The 20,805-nt window shown below is 42.4% G+C and overlaps 1 protein-coding gene across 1 annotated transcript in view; it reads left to right on the plus strand.

Annotated features, from left to right (window-relative positions):
- The first annotated feature begins 5,355 nt into the window (after positions 1-5,355).
- Positions 5,356-20,805, plus strand: part of LOC126484440 (opioid-binding protein/cell adhesion molecule-like) — a 281,743-nt gene continuing 266,293 nt past the window's right edge. Inside the window, exon 1 of the mRNA XM_050107959.1 lies at positions 5,356-5,526. Coding sequence (XP_049963916.1) covers positions 5,508-5,526 — 19 coding nt within the window. The 5' untranslated portion in view covers positions 5,356-5,507. The remainder of the gene's footprint in view (positions 5,527-20,805) is intronic.

Below are 20,805 nucleotides of genomic sequence, written 5' to 3' on the forward strand. Positions count from 1 at the left end.
TAGATAAAAAACAACAGCGGACCTACTACAGTTCCCTGGGGCACTCCAGATGGTACCCTCACCTCCGATGAACACTCACCATCGAGGACAACGTACTGGGTTCTATTACTTGAGAAGTCTTCGCGCCACTCAAATATTTGGGAACCAATCCCATATGCTCGAACCTTGGTTAGGAGTCCGCAGTGGGGCACCGAGTAAACGCTTTCCGGAAGTCAAGGAATATGGCATCCGTATGATACCCTTCATCCATGGTTCGCAAGATATCACGTGAAGAAAGGGCGAGTTGCGTTTCGCAGAAGCGATGCTTTCTAAAGCCGTGCTGATGCATGGACAGCAACTTCTCTGTCTCAAGGAAATTCATTATATTCGAACTGAGAATATGTTCGAGAATCCTGCAAGAAACCGATGTTAAGGATATTGGTCTGCAATTTTGAGGATCCGTCCTTCTACCCTTCTTATATACAGGCGTCACCTGCGCTTTTTTCCAGTCGCTCGGGACTTTACGTTGGGCAAGAGATTCGCGACAAATGCAAGCTAAGTAACGAGCCAATGCAGTAGAGTACTCTCTGTAAAACCGAATTTGAATCCCATCAGGACCTCGCGATTTATTTATTTTCAACCCATTCAGCTGCTTCAAAACCACAGGGATGTCTATCACTATGTCCTCCATACGGGAATCTGTACGAGACTCAAACGGCGGTATGTTTGTACGATCCTTTTGCGTGAAAGATTTCTCAAATGCTAAATTTAATATTTAAGCTTTCGTTTTGCTGTCTTCCGTTGCCAGGCAAGACTGATTAGTGAGTGACTGGATGGAAGCCTTCGACCCGCTTAGCGATTTTACGTAAGAACAGAATTTCCTTGGGTTTTCTGCAAGATCTTTTGCTAAGGTACGACGGTGGTAGTGGTTGTATGCTTCGAGCATCGCTCTTTTTACAGCAGCACGAATCTCTACTAACTTTTGCCTGTCCTCTTTCTCCCGATCTTTCTTGTACCGCGAGTGCAACTGTCTTTGCTTCCTGAGCATTCTCCGAATTGTGCTGCTAAACCACGGTCGGTCTTTTCCGTCCGTAACCCACATTTCGGCACATACTTCTCCAATGCGTGATTTACAATGTGTTTAAAATTTGTCCATAATTCTTCCACGTCCATCGCACCGGAAGTAAATGAAGTCGATTCATTTACTAAGTGGGATGCTGGCAACTGCTTATCTGCTCTTTCTATTAAGAATACTCTCCTGGCCTTCTTGACCGACTTCTTAACTCTCGTAACCATAGTCGTAATGACAACATCATGATCACTAATCCCTGTCTCAACAGTGACACCGCCGATGAGGTCTGGTCTGTTCGTGGCTACCAGATCTAAAATATTTCCATTACGCGTTGGCTGTCGATTTAGCTGCTCAAGACAGTTTTCGGAAAGTAATTCACACGACGGTTTGCCTGTACTACCTGTAATGAATCCATAGACGTCCCAGTCTATACTAGGTAGGTTGAAGATGCCTCCGACTAATATAGCATGATATAGCTGCTCGCATACGTCACTCTGCAAGCACAGATGAAACTGTACTGGCCTCTGTCTGCTGTTAACTGACTCTACGAAATAAACAGAAAGCCCTGGCTGTCCAAAACAAACAACGACTCCGCGAATTTATACTTTACAGTTATCAATAAGCAATATAACTCCTCTCAAATACGAGAATACGCAAAGATTTTATGTAATTAAATATGCAAGCGCACAAACACTCGGAAAGAAATTAATAATCAAACTACAAAACAAATATAAAAGCTAAATGTGCGAATCCCTACTGAACTGCTGCTGCACTATTGCTGTACTGATACTTCACCAGCGGCTGCTCAAGGCTCACAGGGCCAGATCAGCCAGTCATCCAGACTATTGCTCCTGAATGTACTGAAAAGGCTGCTGCCCCTCTTCAGGAACTACACGATTGTCTGGCCTTTCTGTGGATACCCTTCCGTTGCATCTACGGCACGGCTATCGGTCTGAGGCATGCAAGCGTCCCCATGAACAGCAAAGTCTGTGGTTTATGGGGGAGGGGGGACTTCGTACAATATCCACCTTATAAATTATAGTGCCGACCTCTGGGAGCCACAGCGATTATTTATTATACTGAACGTAGGTTAAGAGAAGTTTGTTTTCATATTGATCACTAATGCAGGCGTATACACGTCCCATGAGCTATGAGAAATAATTTTGACATCGTTTATATTATGTCTAGCTACAAGTATCGGCAAGTTCCGTCAACATTGTTGCCTGTACTGTGACCGTCAGTCGCTGTAGGTAACAGCAACAAATTTTAAAAGTGTTACGTTTCAGTAGAGAAGCGACAGCCTATCTGAAGTAGATACATTTACTCTTCTCCATCACTCCTCATATTTTGTATCGTTGACACACGCCATTTTATGTCCACCTCCGATATTGCACGGCTTGTCCAGAAAGTAAGTTCCGATCAGTCGCAAAATGGAAACTACATTGAAAATCAGAAATATTTGATTTGCGACAGCTGGCTCCACCTTCCAGCTACTTCTCTACATAGTCGCCGCTCCAGCTAGGACGTCTGTCGCACCGTTATACCAAATTTCCAAGAGCCTCGTCATAGAAGGCAGCTGCCTGCGCTTCCCGCCAGTTCCCTACGCTCATCTATAGTTCGTTGTCTGTGCAAAAATGTTGTCTTCAAAGCCAGTAGTTAATGTGAGCAGAGGTGAAACACAGAGGGAGCCAATTACCGGCTGTAGTGCAGGTGATCAAACACTTCCCATCGAAAACACTGCAGGAGCATTTTCACTGCCCCTGCAGATTGCGACCGAGAATTGTCACGAAGTAGGAACCGCATGACAGTTCTCTAATGTATGCTGCTTAACATCAGACGAAATCTTTCACCAGCACCTCATACTTGGCGGGAGACATTATTTTGTAAGCATCTTTATGTGCTCACCATGCGGCCAGTACTGAAATGGGCGAAGTGATGCAACCGACAGGGATACTAGAGACACAGCCGACCACATATGTGCAAAGCTTTGTTAGATTTTCATAGTGGTTTCCATTTCTTGACCGATTGAAACTTACTTTCCTAATATCCCTCGTATATTATGCACATATCAAACGACGTAGCGAACTGGAGTCCTCGGACATAGTCACTCACGTTTCTGTTCCTGTTTGTAGGGATTAATTGGATTCAACTGCTTTTACGCAGTAACCTAAGTTGTTCAGCAACCTCTACATATGAGTGTACTGCTTCTGAAGAGCATATGAGGCGTTACATATAAACCAAAAAACGCGATAGAGTAATGCAAAAGATGGTTGCTTGCTGTGTTACTGCAGCTTAAGATTACAATTTGTCTCATTTTATACCACTCGTATAATCAAAACGTATATCTAAAGGTATATGACTACTCTTCAATTCATAATTAAGAGCCGGGCAGAGGGTTTGATTAAACACCTTCAAGCTATTTCTCTACCGTTCCCATATCGAACAGTGCGCAGAAAAAATGAAGACTAAATCTTTCCATGCGAGCTCCGATTTCTCTCATTTTATTACGAGGGCTGTTCGGAAAGTAAGGTCCGATCGGTCGCTAAATGAAAAGCACAGTGGAGAGCAAAACTTTTTTTTTCGCAACAGTTAGCCACGTCTTCCAGCTACCACTCTAAAAAGTCGCCGCTCGGACTTAGACATCTGTCGTGGCGTTCTGCAAACTTTCCAATACCCTCGTCACAGAAATCCCCCGCCTGTGCTTTCCGCCAGTTATCTACGCTGGTCTGCCTTTCGTCGTTCCTGCCAAGGTGTTGTCTTCATAGCCAGTGATTCATGTGCGCAGAGATGAACAATGGAGGGAGCCAATTAAGGGCTGTATTGTGGGTGATCAATCACTTCCCATCGAAAACGCTGCAGGAGCGTCGTCTTCATTGCCCCTGCAGAATGCGGCTTGAAAGGTCTTGAAGAAAGAAACGCATGACATTTATGTTATGTGGGTTGCATAACTTAGGTGAAATCTTACGAGACCTACATATTTGACGGGAGACACTGTTATTTTAGGCATTTCTACGTGATCACTTCGCGTTTTGAACTGTAAAGAGCGATGTGAAGCGATCGACAAGCACACAAAAGACACTGCACAAGATATTTGTGCAAAGTTCCAACCGATTTTCAGAGTGGTTTCCATTTCGCGTCTAATCGGACCTTACTTTCCTAATACACTTCCTACAATGACCGTTTCTTCCTAGGTACATGGGTGCCAACAAAATGTTTCAGCATTCGGAAGAGGAAGTTGGTGATCGAAATTTCGTGAAAGGGTCCTGCTGCGACGAAACACACCTTTGTTTTAGTGATCGCCAACGCATCTCAAGGGTCATATTCTTGATATGATAAAACAAAACGAGCTGCCCTTCTTTGAACTTCTCCGATGTCCTCCATCAATCCTACCGTATGCGATTCCCAGACCGCACGGCAGTACTCAAGAAGAGGAAGGACAAGCGTAATTAGGCAGCCTATTATGCAGACCTGCTGCATCTGCCAATCAGTTCTTCTGCCAATAAATCGCAGTCCTCGATTAGCTTTCTCCAGAACATTATCTATGTGACTGTTCCATTTCAAGTTATTAGTAATCGTAATTCCTAAGTATGTAGGCCGTGCGGGGTAGCCGCGCGATCTATGGCGTCTTGTCACGGTACGTGCGACTCCCCCCGTCCGAGGTTCGAGTCCTCCCTCGGGTATGGGTGTGTGTGTCGTCCTTAGCGTAAGTTAGTTTATGTTAGATTAAGTAGTATGTAAGCTTAGGCACCGATGACCTCAGCAGTTTGTTCCCATGAGACCCTAACACAAATATCCAAAATTTTTCCCAAGTATTTAGTTAAATTCACAGCATTTAGATACGTGTAATTTATTGTGTAACCAAAATTGGGTGGATTCCTTTTGTTACGTGGGTGGGTTCACACTTTTCATTATTTCGAGCCAGTTGTCACTTTTCGCACCATAAAGGTATGTCTTGTCTCAATCGTTCTGCAATTGCTTGTGATCATTGATAACGTCACGACATGGTAAACGACAGCATCATCAGCAAACAGTATAAGAGGGTTGCTCAGAGTGTGTCCTTAATCGTTTGTATAGTCTAGGAATTAGAAATACTTAGAAAAAAATATTGACATGGGAACGACAGGATTCACGCTCAACAAAGACGGGTCACCACTCCTGCGCACATCTCTGTGGCGCCAGCGAGCTGTAAGTGCTTCCGCGCATGCGCAGACCTTTCTGGCGGCCCATCGCCGAAAACTGGCTGCGCGCACCGTCAGTTGTTGCGCGTCTACCGTAGACGTCGGTAATTGCGGAGCAGCGTCCGTGGTGGCGCGTTCTCCGCTCTGTGTCTACGATACGTCGGGGCCATTCGTAGCGGGGTTGCAGCTTATTTACGGACGACGCTCTTGGACTTCGAGCAACCAGAGAAATAGTCGACAGAACTTACTCGTTCTCTGCGACACTGTTAGCAGATGAAATGATTATTTCACTCCAAGGTAACTATAGGAGTAAATGTCTTTAATCATGTTATGTGCTGCATGCGCTCGCTAGCCAGCTTCTACAGTAGTACATCAACTCACAAACCACACATATATTACATGAATCATGTGTGAAATCAATTAATTTGTGAGTAATGTGGCTGGTTCTTCCTTTTTGAAATCTAAGTATTTATGACGATCTCTATTCGAATAATCACTAATGTCACAGCGGCATTCATTCTGTTTCCTAAAAACTAACCATACATTTAAATGATGCAGACGCATGTGCAACTGTTTTAGTCCTGAACAAATTAAGAACGATAAGGTGGTTTTCACACAGAATTCAGAGGAGTTTTGTCCTGACGTCTTATTGAGTTCCGTATCTTTACTTTGCGCCTATACGTGATGAATACTTCGAACGTTGTTAATTTTACACCACTGGTAAAAGCTACTTTGCTGGCTGCTTATCTGCGACAACGGATGCGCATCCTGTCACTTGCTGGACGTATAATGTAATTTTAAAATGATATTTCCATTCGTATCTAGTAGTAGCGTCTACCTGGCGCCCTTGCCTTAGATATCTTCTCCTAACACTTGCTTCTTTTACATAATACGCCAATATTTACCTTCTTTCTGGGTAATAAACTCTGTTCTCCTCCATTCTGAAATAATACGATTGTTAAGCGAATAAACTAATGTTATATTTTTTAAATTGTAAAGTACTGTCACTTTCATTTTTTTGTGTAACGTAATAATTATTGTCTTGAGGATTTCTTGGTTGATTTTTTTGAAAAAGTGGTTAATTTCCTGTTTTCTATTTGTCGAATTGGTGTTCACTCCAACATACCTTTTAGAAATCGTTACATGATTTCACGTAACAATAAATTAAATGTTTCCTGATTTTAGACACTCCACGCCGTTTCAGTGTATATACTAGTTAATTATTTTTGAGGTTTTCGTTATGTTGTAGAAACGTTTTTGAATGCACTAATTTTAAGGATGGCATCGGTTTCAAAACGTACCTCGGCTATAAAAGCAAATAAAATACTGCAGGCCATTTAGAAAAATAATGGAATTACCTCATTTAGAGACCTGACGCCGTGATTAAACATCTCCTCTCAAATACAAGGGTAGTTTTTGCGCCATGCGGTAAGTATGTTCGAAATTGGTGTGAGGTATATCATAATATTAGCAACTGAACGTCCATAGAAATAGGACATAATATCAGTCCGAATGTGCCTCGGAATCATGTTCTGGCCACGTACTCTGTTAACGGCATCTGTATTCTGAATCATCAGTATTCTGACTGATTTAACGCAGATCACTACGATTTTGTGGCACTTTTTCATCTCATAGCAGTAACTATACCGAACGTCCTGAAATATTTGTCGGTTTCTCTATCGCAGTATTACGCGATATACAACAGTGAATCAATCTTTCATTTTTTGTTTCAGGAAAGATTTATGAGAATGAGATTTTTAGGTGCTATTTCCTCCATTTATGGTCATTAACATGCACTGAATCCAGAAATGTGACAGGTTTTGTCACTATGGAAACTGCAGCAAAGCTCATATCTATGTAAATATTTTGTCATAGATACAAGGAGTAGTCGAATGAAGACGAGCCAGGTGAAAAAAAAGTTTGTTAACTGTTTATTATTTCAAATTTTAAAAAAAATCGTCATAACTGTTAATACATTTATCCCACTGTGAGGCAAAACGGTCAAGACATTCGTGGGAGAACAAATCGGCGACCACGAACATCTGTCAGTTCTCTAAAAATAAGGAAATAGCATGGGGAGAGATCTGGACTGTATGAAGAATGCGTAAGGGAATCCAGCGAGACGTTTGCAGCGCGGTTGAAACAATAGGCACACCAGCTCCGAGCAAGTCATAGTGTCCTTCCTCTTTGACTGCAAGGGGCTACTGTTTGTTGACTTTCTGTAACATGGCGCCACAATAAACACACAGTTGTACACGGACACTTTTAAAAAACAGAAGTGCGCCATCAGCTCCGAATGGTGAGGAATGTCGACTGGCGGCGCTTTTCTGTTGTAGGATGTTGCCAAGGTTATTTCGAAAACGCTGCAGAAGTTTCGCTGGGAAGCCCTTACACATCCTCCACGGAGTCACCGGCTCACATGAATTCGGCAACTTCTACCTGCTGGTGGAAGATCTAACACTTGAATTCGGCAGCCCAACTAAATCATTCCCCGAATGGAATACACGAATTCGACAATTTCTACCTGCTGCGGTTATCTGCAGTGGTTTCAAAACAACATTAACGACAGATATAAATGAAAACAAAATATATACAAAAATAAAGATGTTATTTAAAGTTACACACACAAATATATTTCATTAAAACAATTTAATTTATTTTATATGCTAATGCTCAACTTCCTGCTGCTTTTTATGATACAACTTTACAAAATTTATTTTGTTAAGTTCACCACATTTTTAGTTAAAAAAATGTTCAAATATGTGTGAAATCTTATGGGACTTAACTGCTAAGGTCATCAGTTCCTAAGCTTGCACACTATTTAACCTAAATTATCTTAAGGACAAACACACACACTCATGCCCGAGGGAGGACTCGAACCTCCGCCGGGACCAGCCGCACAGTCCATGACTGCAGCGCCTTAGACCGACATTTTTAGTAACTCTAGTTTTTTTTGTATGAAAGCTTGCCTCTATTTGGTATTAGCATCCGTTGTGCTGATGTGGCCATTTTTGACAGAAGTAATTCTTATGTATGTACTGGTTTATGCGTGTTTCAAACTTTTGAATAATTTGAAGATGTTTCGTTGAGACGTCTCGTATGCAGCATTGAATCGAGAATGAAAACTCTCACAAGCGTTAGTAGTCAGCCACAAGGAAGCAGAATGTGTTGCCCAAATGCATGGAAGAGACAGTTCATATTCTTCCCCATCGACGTACTTTTTCACAATGTAATCTATAAACTTCGTGAGTTTTTCATCTTTTGGCTGCGTGCTGACCAGATTGCCGAAACGTCAGGAAGATTTTTGGAGCCTGAGTGAGTGCAAAGCTGTGATGCTGCCACTGTCCTTTTTTCACTGTTATGGTCTTTGTACAACGACGACAGACCTTCATCTGAAACGTACAGAGTAAAAAACTATTTCTGCAAACTTAAAAGACAATTTTTTTAAAGGTAAGGTCTGTGACATAAGCAATGTTCGCTATCCCTGGTAGCCCTGAGCAGAAAGGGCACCGAAGTCGCGTTGTTTTTGATATTTTTAGGAATAAAAAGAGAAATTTGTTCGAAATTTATAAAAGAAACCAACACTAGCTACCCGAAGCATGATGGAGACACTAACTTGAATTTCAGTTCTATGTGGCGGAGGTAGATCTGCGATGAGAGAATTCAGAACCATGTGTACAGTCGTTGTACTCGAGAATCAGTTGTCCGTTCTATACGTTTGGTTTTTTTACTTCATACGATTATTTTCTTGCTATATATATTTTTCCAATTTCGCAAAATTAGGAATATGCATGGCGATAAAAGCGAATCAGTCAGGAAGTTTGTCACCGATGCTCTCACCATAGAAGTTAAATATATGCAATTCCTTACGTTTATTTAGGTAGTTTTGAGATCTACAATTTGACACTACACAGTTTGGTGAATCTCTCATTATCTACGCATGGAATTGCAAGAGAATACGAGGTCAGCACTCTTTTTTACTTCGTATAGCCGATGATCATTAGACGGATGAACAGATTGTCATAAAATATAGCTGAGAGCCACCCCATGCAACCAGTCTTCAAACTGCACTAAAATCGCTCCATTGCTTTGCAAGCTCTGATACCAGACACACACACACACACAGACACATCAAATTTGCAACACCATTATTTTTATGTCAGGAGTTATAAGGGCAAAATAACATTCTATATTACGAATTGAGATACACAATATTAATGTTCCACAAACATCAGTACTGTGTATTTCGATCCATAATATGTTTATGTTCTTCCAACTACCAACAGAAGATTCCATAAAGTTTTTTTGTAATTTATGGCCGTTTATTTTCAACAAAAGTTTATCTTTCAAAAAACAACACTTATAATTGTACTTACCAAACTTGAGATTCATGGAATTGACAACCAACAACCTTGACTGACGGGAAAGAAATCTTCACGCTCTCATGGATGGATATAATTGTACTTACCAAGCTTGAGCTAGATGAAAAAGACAACCAACAGTCTTGACTGATGGGAAAGAAACCTTCACGCTTTCATGGATAGATTCTTTGAAATCAATGGCCAACTTTTTTGGTTTAAAAGACAGTTGTCTCTTCCTGCATTCATCGTGAGATAGGTTTCAAAATCTTGAGAAAAGTTTCCTTTTTCTTGTCTTTCGTAAGGCTGAACACTAGTGGTATGTAAGAACTTTCAGAGTAACAGTGTACTGGAAACAGCTCAAGAAGGTATTTTGCTGCATATTGAAAAGTTCTGTCCATCAATATAATTTCCTACTGACATAGAACTTCCAGTTTTGATTCGTTAGAAAAAATAGCATGCCATTTTATATGCCATCACTGAGGATAAAGGTTTCGCCTTTTGTAGTTGTTACCTCCACCTGGGATAAGGCAATCTGAACTTCTGCCTCGGATTTTGGCAGTTTCGGCATATTCTTCAAATAAGCGTGAATAATATTGTTGCGTATATACTCTACATCCTTTGTAACTAAAGTGTTTACTATTGATTGATTTGATGGATCGTCACCTAATTCTTCACAAATAGGCTTTGATGGTTTTGCTTCCAAATCTGTTCCTTTCTTCTTAACAGAATTTAATAACATTCTTCTGTTTATTAAGTGGTCTAGAACTGGTGTGTGATCATGTTGGCCTTCCTAACGCGAAAGTAAGTCTTCGCTGCCTATAGTGAACATTTCAAGGAGCACCACGAATTATTATTGCATCCACACATTCCGCACTCTTCAGACCCTAAAACGCTTCTATGACGTTTGAATTACGAGGGGCGTTCAGAAATAAGCTCCGATCGGTCGCGAAATGGAAACGACTATGAAAATCCGATAAAGCTTTGCACAGATGTGTTGGGTAGTGTCTCTAGTATAACCCCAGTTAGCATCACGTCGCTCTTCTCATTTCTGAGCTCGCAGTGAGTGCGTAAAGATGTCTAGAAAATAGTGTCTGCCGCCAAGTACGAGGGCCTGGTGAGAAATTTCGCCTGAAGCTATGCAGCTAACATTACATAACTGTCGTGCTGTTTCGTCTTCACGACAATTCTCAGCCGCATTCTGCAGGGGCAATGAAGATGCTCCTGCATCGTTTTCAAATGGAAATGTTAGATTACCCACAATACAGTCCGCAATTGTCTCCCCCTGAGTTTCATCTCTGGTCACATGAACCGCTGTCTTTGAAGACAACATTTTGACACAGACAACGAGGTGTAGGCCAGCGTGGAGAATTGGCGGAAAGCACTGGCGGCTGCCTTCTATGATGAGGCTATTGAAAAGTTGGTACAACGCTATGACAAAAGTCCAAGTCAGAACGGCGACTACGTAGAGAAGTAGCTGAAAGGTGTAGCTAATTGTTACAAGTAAAACATTTCTGATGTTCACTGTGGTTTCAATTTGGCAATCAATCGGAGCTTACTTTCTGAACAGGCCTCGTATATACATCGCAAGCTAAATGTAGAATGCCTCGATTATTACAATGGGGTACTAGGAAAGTTTGCAAATACAGCTTTATTTATTTAGTTTCTTCGAAGTAATTTTCGCCACATTGAACACACTTCTCCATCCCCCGAAGCAACACAATAAACCAGTTCCCCGAAGTTTTTGTTAGGAGTAAGGCACACCAGTCCCAAGTCCTCAGGAGGTGCTCACCACTCGAAAACTACAGTCCTTTCAGTTTCGTTTTCACATGCACGAACAGTGCAAAGTTGCAAGGGCAAGGTCTGGACAATGAGGAGGGCGCTCTAGAATTTTCAGTCCTGTACCCCGCAAATATTCGGTTGATGCTTTGGCGCGATGAGCTGGAGCGTTGTCGTGATGGAGGAACCAAGTGTCCGTTCTTGAATTCGATCGCAGGTTCTTCAAAGATCGGATGACTTTGGGCAGGCACTGCTCAGTGTACCACTTAGCTATGACTGTCTTCTGTGTGTCCAAAACAACACGCCCCACAATTCCACCCGATTTGAAAAAAACAGCTACCATTTTCTTCTTTAGTATCGGTATTTTCTGACAGCTACGGGTGTGTCGTCATCTTCAAAGACTGGAAGTTTGTTTTGAGCCGTAGGCGGCACGTCATAATAGTACAGCCGATTATCGTCACATGTCACGATGTAATTCACATACTGAGATTGTCTCTGAGGAAACTTCTTTAACATCTCCCGGCAACAAGTCACGCGTCGTGTCATCTGCTCTTCCGTCAGTCTGTGCGGCACTCGGAGACAACAAAGTTTCCTTAATCGCAATGCAGAATGGAACGAATTGCTGGCGCATTTAGCCCTAAGGTATTCTCTATCAGCTTATAGGTGACTCGCCTGTCTTCGTCTAAGCTTTCCTCACAGCATCGACGTTTACCTCCGTAACTGGTGATCGTTGCCTTCCCGTCCTCTCAGCGTCCTCCCGAGAGAAATTTCCTCTTTGGAATTCTCTGTACTACCTGAATATAGTTGTAGGATCTGGACACGCATCACTGAGTGCAAGAGTCGTTTATTCAAAGCACTGGTCTATGTTTAAACCTCTCGTGAAGTTGTACCGCGGAACTGTCCGGATCTCACATCGTGCCGACTGTGCGCTTCAAACTAACCCTGCTAGTCAACTACTGCGCCCACAGACTTGGTACAGCGGCTACAATGCAAGCATGAAGTATTCTCAGAACACAGCAACAATCAGCCTCCTGCGACTTATTATTGCAGAACCTTTCCTAGTACCCTTTACGTAAACGGGTCGCCAAATACAGGGTTATTACAAATGATTGAAGCGATTTCACAGCTCTACAATAACTTTATTATTTGAGATATTTTCACAATGCTTTACACACACATACAAAAACTCAAAAAGTTTTTTTAGGCATTCACAAATGCTCGATATGTGCCCCTTTAGTGATTCGGCAGACATCAAGCCGATAATCAAGTTCCTCCCACACTCGGCGCAGCATGTCCCCATCAATGAGTTCGAAAGCATCGTTGATGCGAGCTCGCAGTTCTGGCACGTTTCTTGGTAGAATAGGTTTAAACACTGAATCTTTCACATAACCCCACAGAAAGAAATTGCATGGGGTTAAGTCGGGAGAGCGTGGAGGCCATGACATGAATTGCTGATCATGATCTCCACCACGACCGATCCATCGGTTTTCCAATCTCCTGTTTAAGAAATGCCGAACATCATGATGGAAGTGCGGTGGAGCACCATCCTGTTGAAAGATGAAGTCGGCGCTGTCGGTCTCCAGTTGTGGCATGAGCTAATTTTCCAGCATGTCCAGATACACGTGTCCTGTAACGGTTTTTTCGCAGAAGAAAAAGGGGTCGTAAACTTTAAACCGTGAGATTGCACGAAACACGTTAACTTTTGGTGAATTGCGAATTTGCTGCACGAATGCGTGAGGATTCTCTACCGCCCAGATTCGCACATTGTGTCTGTTCACTTCACCATTAAGAAAAAATGTTGCTTCATCACTGAAAACAAGTTTCGCACTGAACGCATCCTCTTCCATGAGCTGTTGCAACCGCGCCGAAAATTCAAAGCGTTTGACTTTGTCATCGGGTGTCAGGGCTTGTAGCAATTGTAAACGGTAAGGCTTCTGCTTTAGCCTTTCCGTAAGATTTTCCAAACCGTCGGCTGTGGTACGTTTAGCTCCCTGCTGGCTTTATTCGTCGACTTCCGCGGGCTACGCGTGAAACTTGCCCGCACGCGTTCAACCGTTTCTTCGCTCACTGCAGGCCGACCCGCTGATTTCCCCTTACAGAGGCATCCAGAAGCTTTAAACTGCGCATACCATCGCCGAATGGAGTTAGCAGTTGGTGGATCTTTGTTGAACTTCATCCTGAAGTGTCGTTGCACAGTTATGACTGACTGATGTGAGTGCATTTCAAGCACGACGTACGCTTTCTCGGCTCCTCTCACCATTTTGTCTCACTGCGCTCTCGAGCGCTCTGGCAGCAGAAACCTGAAGTGCGGCTTCAGCCGAACAAAACTTTATGAGTTTTTCTACGTATCTGTAGTGTGTCGTGACCATATGTCAATGAATGGAGCGACAGCGAATTTATGAAATCGCTTCAATCATTTGTAATAGCCCTGTATGTCTATTTGCCATATTTTCCTTTCTTTATATAAGCTTGCAAAAATGCTAGCCAGATGATGACAACCACGGAACTGGCGAGGTATATTTACGGCCAGAAATCCCATGCCTGATGACTCATTCAGAGAGTCCAGCTCTTCGACTACCTGAGTGCAGAGTTGCTGAAATCGAGGGAGGGTTTAACTGGCCCTCTTCCGAGACCCTTCTTGTGCTTATTAAAAGTTCCCGATTCTGAGCATCCCACAGTCACGAAATATCCCTTGCGATTTTCATAGTTTTAGTGCCATGAAAAAAGACATTCCTCGCTGTTGATTTTCGTCGGATGAAGATGCTCACGCATGTGTACGTTTCTGTAGGCAACCGCATACACTTTTCCTTTAACTCATAATGGGATAAATGTGTTGTTTTGGTGGTGACATTTGGATTTATATGTGGTTAACTTACTGTTTTCCATCTGTCTCGTTTTCATTCGGCAGCCACATGTATTTAGTCCGAGGGCAAGCGTGGGCATTGACAATTCGTCCTGAAGTGTGCAATGCTGCACAGCCCACTGCATTTGACATACTCGCAACTTTAGCAGGCTCACTTTGCAACCACAGTTTCGGATCCGTCACGTCGCATATCAACATAGCCACAGTTTTCTCGCTTAAAGGGACTAGTGCTCTGATATGCTGAAATTCAATCTGCTGTCCTAGTAATAATTACTACTGCGCAAACACTATCTTATATCGCGGGAGTGTTTTCCAGAAAACTTGTTAGTTGCTAAGTTCCTTTGTTTATGTGTATCCTAGAAATTCTACATCATTTCATTCGCAGTCACTAGTCAAGAATACTGATGCTAAGTTGCCCAAGAGCCAGCAAGAGAATATTATTTTATTTCCTGCAGTTTGGAATCGTTAATCAGGAAAATGTGTAAAACCAACTTTATAAGAATAAGGAAATACCCTGTTAACTCCAACACTTGGCTATAAAAAGCCAGCCCAAGAACGAAAATTTGTAATTATCTTTGTAGGAGCTGAAAAACCCCCTTGGCACTCCCAACCGCAAATATGTAATAAAACAAACAGAAGCACGACGATCAGTTTTTCACTACACCGTAGTTTAGTTCATTATTGGTGAAAAGGATCTACGAGGTGCGGCAATAAAGTAATGAGACTGATGTGAAAAAAAAAAAAATGTTGCTTAACATTTTAGTCACGTTTAGTGTTGCCTCCTTCAAAGTAGTTCCCTTCTGATTGCACACAGTTTTTCCAGCGCTTCTGCCATTGATGTTAACATTTCTGGAACTCATTTTCTGTAATATCTTCCAAGACCCTCGTCACAGCTTTTTGGACATCTTGTGTTGTTTGAAAATGGTGTCCCTTGACCGCAGTTTTGACTCTTACAAGGGAACCTCCCCATCGCACCCCCCTCAGATTTAGTTATAAGTTGGCAGAGTGGATAGGCCTTGAAAAACTGAACACAGATCAATCGAGAAAACAGGAAGAAGTTGTGTGGAACTATGAAAAAAATTACCAAAATATACGAACTGAGTAGTCCACGTGTCATATGCAACTTTAAGGGCAATGTACAGTCAGGAGCGCCGTGGTCCTGAGCAGCTGTAGAGTGAGAGGTCCTTGGTTCAAATCTTCCCTCGACTAAAAATTTTAATTTTTTGTTTCCAGACAATTATTATCTGTCCGTCTGTCCGTCCGATGCGATCACTTTTTTGGGAGTGATAATCACATCCACAAGAAAACCTAAATCGTGCAAGGTAGAAGAATCTTTTTACCCATTCGCCAAGTGTACGAGTTAGGTGGGTCGACAACATATTACTGTCATGTGACGCACATGCCGTCAACAGTATCGTATAGAATATATCAGACGTGTTTTCCTGTGGAGGAATCGGTTGACCAATGACCTTGCGATCAAATGTTTTCTGTTCCCATTGGAGAGGCACGTCCTTTCGTCTACTATTCGCACGGTTTTGCGGTGCGGTCGCAAAACACAGACACTAAACTTATTACAGTGAACAGAGACGTCAACGAACGAACAGACAGATCATAACTTTGCGAAAATAAAGAAAGTAAATTTTTTGCTTGGGGCAGGACTTCAACCATGGACCTCTCATTCCGCAGCTGCTCACGCTAACCACAGGACCACGGTGAGCCTGACTGCTCAATACCCTATAAGTTACATATGTTGCATGTGGACTACTCAGTTCGTATATTTTGCTAATTTTTTTCGTAGTTCCACACAACTTCTTCCTGTTTTCTCGATTGATCTGTGTTAAGTTTTTCAAGGCCTATCCACTGTTCCAACTTATAGCTAAATCTGAGGGGGGTGCGATGGGGAGGTTCCCTTGTTAGAAATAGAAAAAAGGCACATAGAGGGATATCTAGTGAGTAAGGTGGTTGTGGTAGTACTGACATTTGTTTTGAGGTTAAAAATTGCTGTACTGACGGAGCAGTGTGGGATGGCGCATTATCGTAATGCAGAATCTAATTATCAGCAATGTTGGCACAGACACGAAGAACTCTTTTACGAAGTATTTATAAAATTTCTTTGTAGTAATATTGGTTAACTGTTTGTCCAAGAGGCACCCACTCAATATAAACAATTCCCTTGGAATCAAAGAAGCACACAAGCATGCATTTCACTTTTGAATTTGACATGCGAACTTATTTTGGTCTATGTGATCCCTTTGAGCACCATTGCGAACTTTGGTGTTTTGTCTCTGAATCGTACTGAAAAAACCAACAGATCGGCACTGTTTCTCACTGTTGTTGTGTGAGATTTTTGGGGATCATATTTGTACAAATCTTTCTCATACCAAGATCTTCAGTTATTATTAGACGAAATGTTTCTCGATTGATGTTCAGTTCATCTGCAATCATTTAACGGATAATCTTCGATCAGATCGTACGAATTCACGCACTCTGGCCAAGTTGACATCCGTCCTTGAGGTTGATGGTCGTCCATTGCGATCTTAATCTTCAACATTCGTCCTGCCTTCACTAAACATTTTATGCCATTTTATGCACAACTCACGACTAAGCAGTTGCATCGATGTGCCACTTGGACTGGAGGCAGCTTATAGACCAACGTCAAAGATATTGTGCCTGTGCAAGTCTGCAGGGTTGCCACATCTTGCAAAGAAAATCAGTCTCATTACTTTATTGTCGCACCTCGTATGTATAGGTCTATATGGAAATTGCACTCAAACAACACAAAGTGCTACAGAAGATATCTGGATCGTATAGAGCAGTGGTGTCTCATCCTGATGGATGAAATATATTTTTCCAAGGGATAAAAAGGAAAAGGTTCATTTATATTTCGGTCATGAAACTAACTCATCTTTAAAAGATCACTATTATAAGGGTCATTCATTAGGTAATCCAATACCTTATTTTCTGAAAGCAGGTTGGTTTTATTCACGACACTAATATGCCATACTATTCCACATCCTGTTGGCTAGAAAACCCCACTTTTGAACATAATGTCCATTCAATGCGGTGGTTTGTATGCCCGCTGGGTACCACTCCACTGGTCAATTTTGGAGCCAACGTCTTGCTGCATTAGTAACCTCCCGTCATCCATATACTGATTCATGGAGCCAAACAGAAGTCGGAAGTTGCGAGACCCGGCCTGTAATGTGGATAAACAAAAATAGTTCAATAAAGTTCTGTGAACTCCTCTCTGGTGTGTAGACCTGTGTGAGGCCTTGCGTTGTCATGGAGAAGTCCGTTCGCATTTCCGTGACGATGAACACACTGGAGTCCTTTTTTCAAATTCCTGAGGATGGCACAGCACAGTTCAGAGGTAATTGTTGCACCATGAGGGAGGACATCAAACAGAATAACCCCTTCAAAATCCCAGAAGACCGTTGCCTTGACTTTGCCGACTGAGATCGCGGCTTTGAACTCTTACTTCGGTGGAGAAGTGGTGAGGCGCCACGCCGTGGATCGCTGTTTTGATTCCGATGTGAAGTCGCCTATGAAAACGTTCGGCAAAAAATTGTCAAGATCAGCCTCGTAAGGCGCAAACAATTTTGCATAGATGTTCCTTCGTTGCCCTTTACTAGCTTCTGTTAGGGAGTGAGGAGCTGAGTGAGCACTCACCTTTCAGTACCCCAACTGGTGGATAAGTGTGTCAGCACTACCAACACAGACGTCCAGTTGAACAGCGAGGTGTTTGATTGTGATCCGTCGACAGGCCGACACGCAGGTGATCGAACAGGTTTGCCTGACCTTGTTACGATGATGACAGACGCCTCGCCCAACGATTCACCGTGCTTTTGATCACTGTCAAGTCTCCGTGGACATTCCGCAAGCGTCTGTGAATATCTGCGATGCTGCGGCTTTTCGCCAACAGAAACTCAGTGACAGGTCTTCGCTTGGAACTCACCCCATTTACAGACGCCATTTTGATGGCTATGTATAGCTCCGCTACCTATCTGAACTTCATAAAAATGTAGGGGCAGAAACCCGAATATTAAGCGATGTCCTACAACAAATTCTGCATTGTTTTTAGCCAAAAATGGCCGAAAAGAATATGTGTCGCTATATTTATTGAACGCCCCTCCTATTATCACTGTGCCTTTAAGGATGTAATACCGATTGCTAAAGTTACCAATAATTACATTTTGTCCCAACTAATATCATTAACTCGTAAAGCAATGTGGCGATGCTACGTTTCATGAAACTAATGTGTGAATATCATCTTCCTCACATAGTCCATTCGTCATACACACACTTTTTACTTTTATTATGTATCTGTTACGGTAAAATTGGCACATATACAACCACATATGCTTAAATACGTGATGAAAATGTTTGTACCAAGTTACCGCAATAGATCAGAATTTTTTCCATTATTCACTTCACAACAATAAACTACGATGGTCTTTCAATAAGTAATGTCCCACATTTTTTTCTCAGAACATATTTATAGTTAAGAGTCAGAATTTGGTGACAATATACATCAACATGTCTTGGCCATGTCCTATTTTTCAACGAAGTCTCCATCACGTTCTATTGCAGTATGCAAACGTTGTGGATGAGCATGTATTCCCTGCTGGTAAAAGCTCTGCCTGTAGGCGTAGCCATGTTTTCACTGAATGACTGACACTCTCGTCATCTTCAACGTGTGTTCCCCATAGAGAACCTTTAAGCAGCTTAAAGAGATGGAAGTCCGAGGGTTCCAGGTCTGGACTGTAGGGTGGATGGGGCAATGATGTCCAACCCAGTCTGGCGATGTGTTCCTTGGTTCACAGACACATTATCGTGTTGGAGCAAGATTTCTGCTGGATTCTTGTCCGATCGAACATATCGGAAACGCTTCGTGACTTTATTCAGAGTCTTATGTATGCCTCTGAATTGATAGTTGACCCTCTTGGTGCCACATCCACGAGAATAACCCCATCACAATCCCACAAGACTGTCAGCGTCACCTTTCCGGTAGAGGGGGGTTGTCTTGAATTTCTTCTTTTGTGGTGCAGGAGGCTGATGCCACTCCATTGACTGCCTATTTGTTTCCGGCGCAAAGTGGTGCACTCAGCTTTAGTCCCCCGTAACGATCCATGACAAAAAAACTTCTCTGTCGGTCTCAAAACGCTCCAAGAATTCAGATGAAATGACCTTCCTTTGAATCTTGTGACCCGCTGTGAACATTCGTGGAACCCATCGTGAGCACCTCTTTGAATATCCGGGAGTCTCGATTATTGCAGATGCACTTATGTATGCACTTATGTATGCAGCATTAGTGGCAGAACAACTGAGAGAAAATTTGGAATACATTTCATATAAATTTTCTCAGCATGTTATAGTCTTAGGTGGAGATTTCAATTTACCACATATAGACTGGGACACTCAGATGTTTAGGACGGGTGGTAGGGACAGAGCATCGAGTGACAATATACTGAGTGCACTATCCGAAAATTACCTCGAGCAATTAAACAGAGAACCGACTCGTGGAGATAACATCTTGGACCTACTGATAACAAACAGACCCGAACTTTTCGACTCTGTATGTACAGAACAGGGAATCAGTGATCATAAGGCCGTTGCAGCATCCCTGAATATGGAAGTTAATAGGAATATAAAAAAAGCGAGGAAGGTTTATCTGCTTAGCAAGAGTAATAGAAGGCAGATTTCAGACTACCTAACAGATCAAAACGAAAATTTCTGTTCCGACGCTGACAATGTTGAGTGTTTATGGAAAAAGTTCAAGGCAATCGTAAAATGCGTTTTAGACAGGTACGTGCCGAGTAAAACTGTGAGGGATGGGAAAAACCCACCGTGGTACAACAACAAAGTTAGGAAACTACTGCGAAAGCAAAGAGAGCTCCACTCCAAGTTTAAACGCAGCCAAAACCTCTCAGACAAACAGAAGCTAAACGATGTCAAAGTTAGCGTAAGGAGGGCTATGCGTGAAGCGTTCAGTGAATTCGAAAGTAAAATTCTATGTACCGACTTGACAGAAAATCCTAGGAAGTTCTGGTCTTACGTTAAATCAGTAAGTGGCTCGAAACAGCATATCCAGACACTACGGGACGATGATGGCATTGAAACAGAGGAAGACACGCGTAAAGCTGAAATACTAAACACCTTTTTCCAAAGCTGTTTCACAGAGGAAGACCGCACTGCAGTACCTTCTCTAAATCCTCGCACAAACGAAAAAATGGCTGACATCGAAATAAGTGTCCAAGGAATAGAAAAGCAACTGGAATCACTCAATAGAGGAAAGTCCACTGGACCTGACGGGATACCAATTCGATTCTACACAGAGTACGCGAAAAAACTTGCCCCCCTTCTAACAGCCGTGTACCGCAAGTCTCTAGAGGAACGGAGGGTTCCAAATGATTGGAAAAGAGCACAGGTAGTCCCAGTCTTCAAGAAGGGTCGTCGAGCAGATGCGCAAAACTATAGACGTCGATCTGTTGTAGAATTTTAGAACATGTTTTTTGCTCGAGTATCATGTCGTTTTTGGAAACCCAGAATCTACTATGTAGGAATCAACATGGATTC

Source organism: Schistocerca serialis, chromosome 6 (assembly GCF_023864345.2).
Source record: "Schistocerca serialis cubense isolate TAMUIC-IGC-003099 chromosome 6, iqSchSeri2.2, whole genome shotgun sequence".
NCBI lineage: Eukaryota > Metazoa > Arthropoda > Insecta > Orthoptera > Acrididae > Schistocerca > Schistocerca serialis.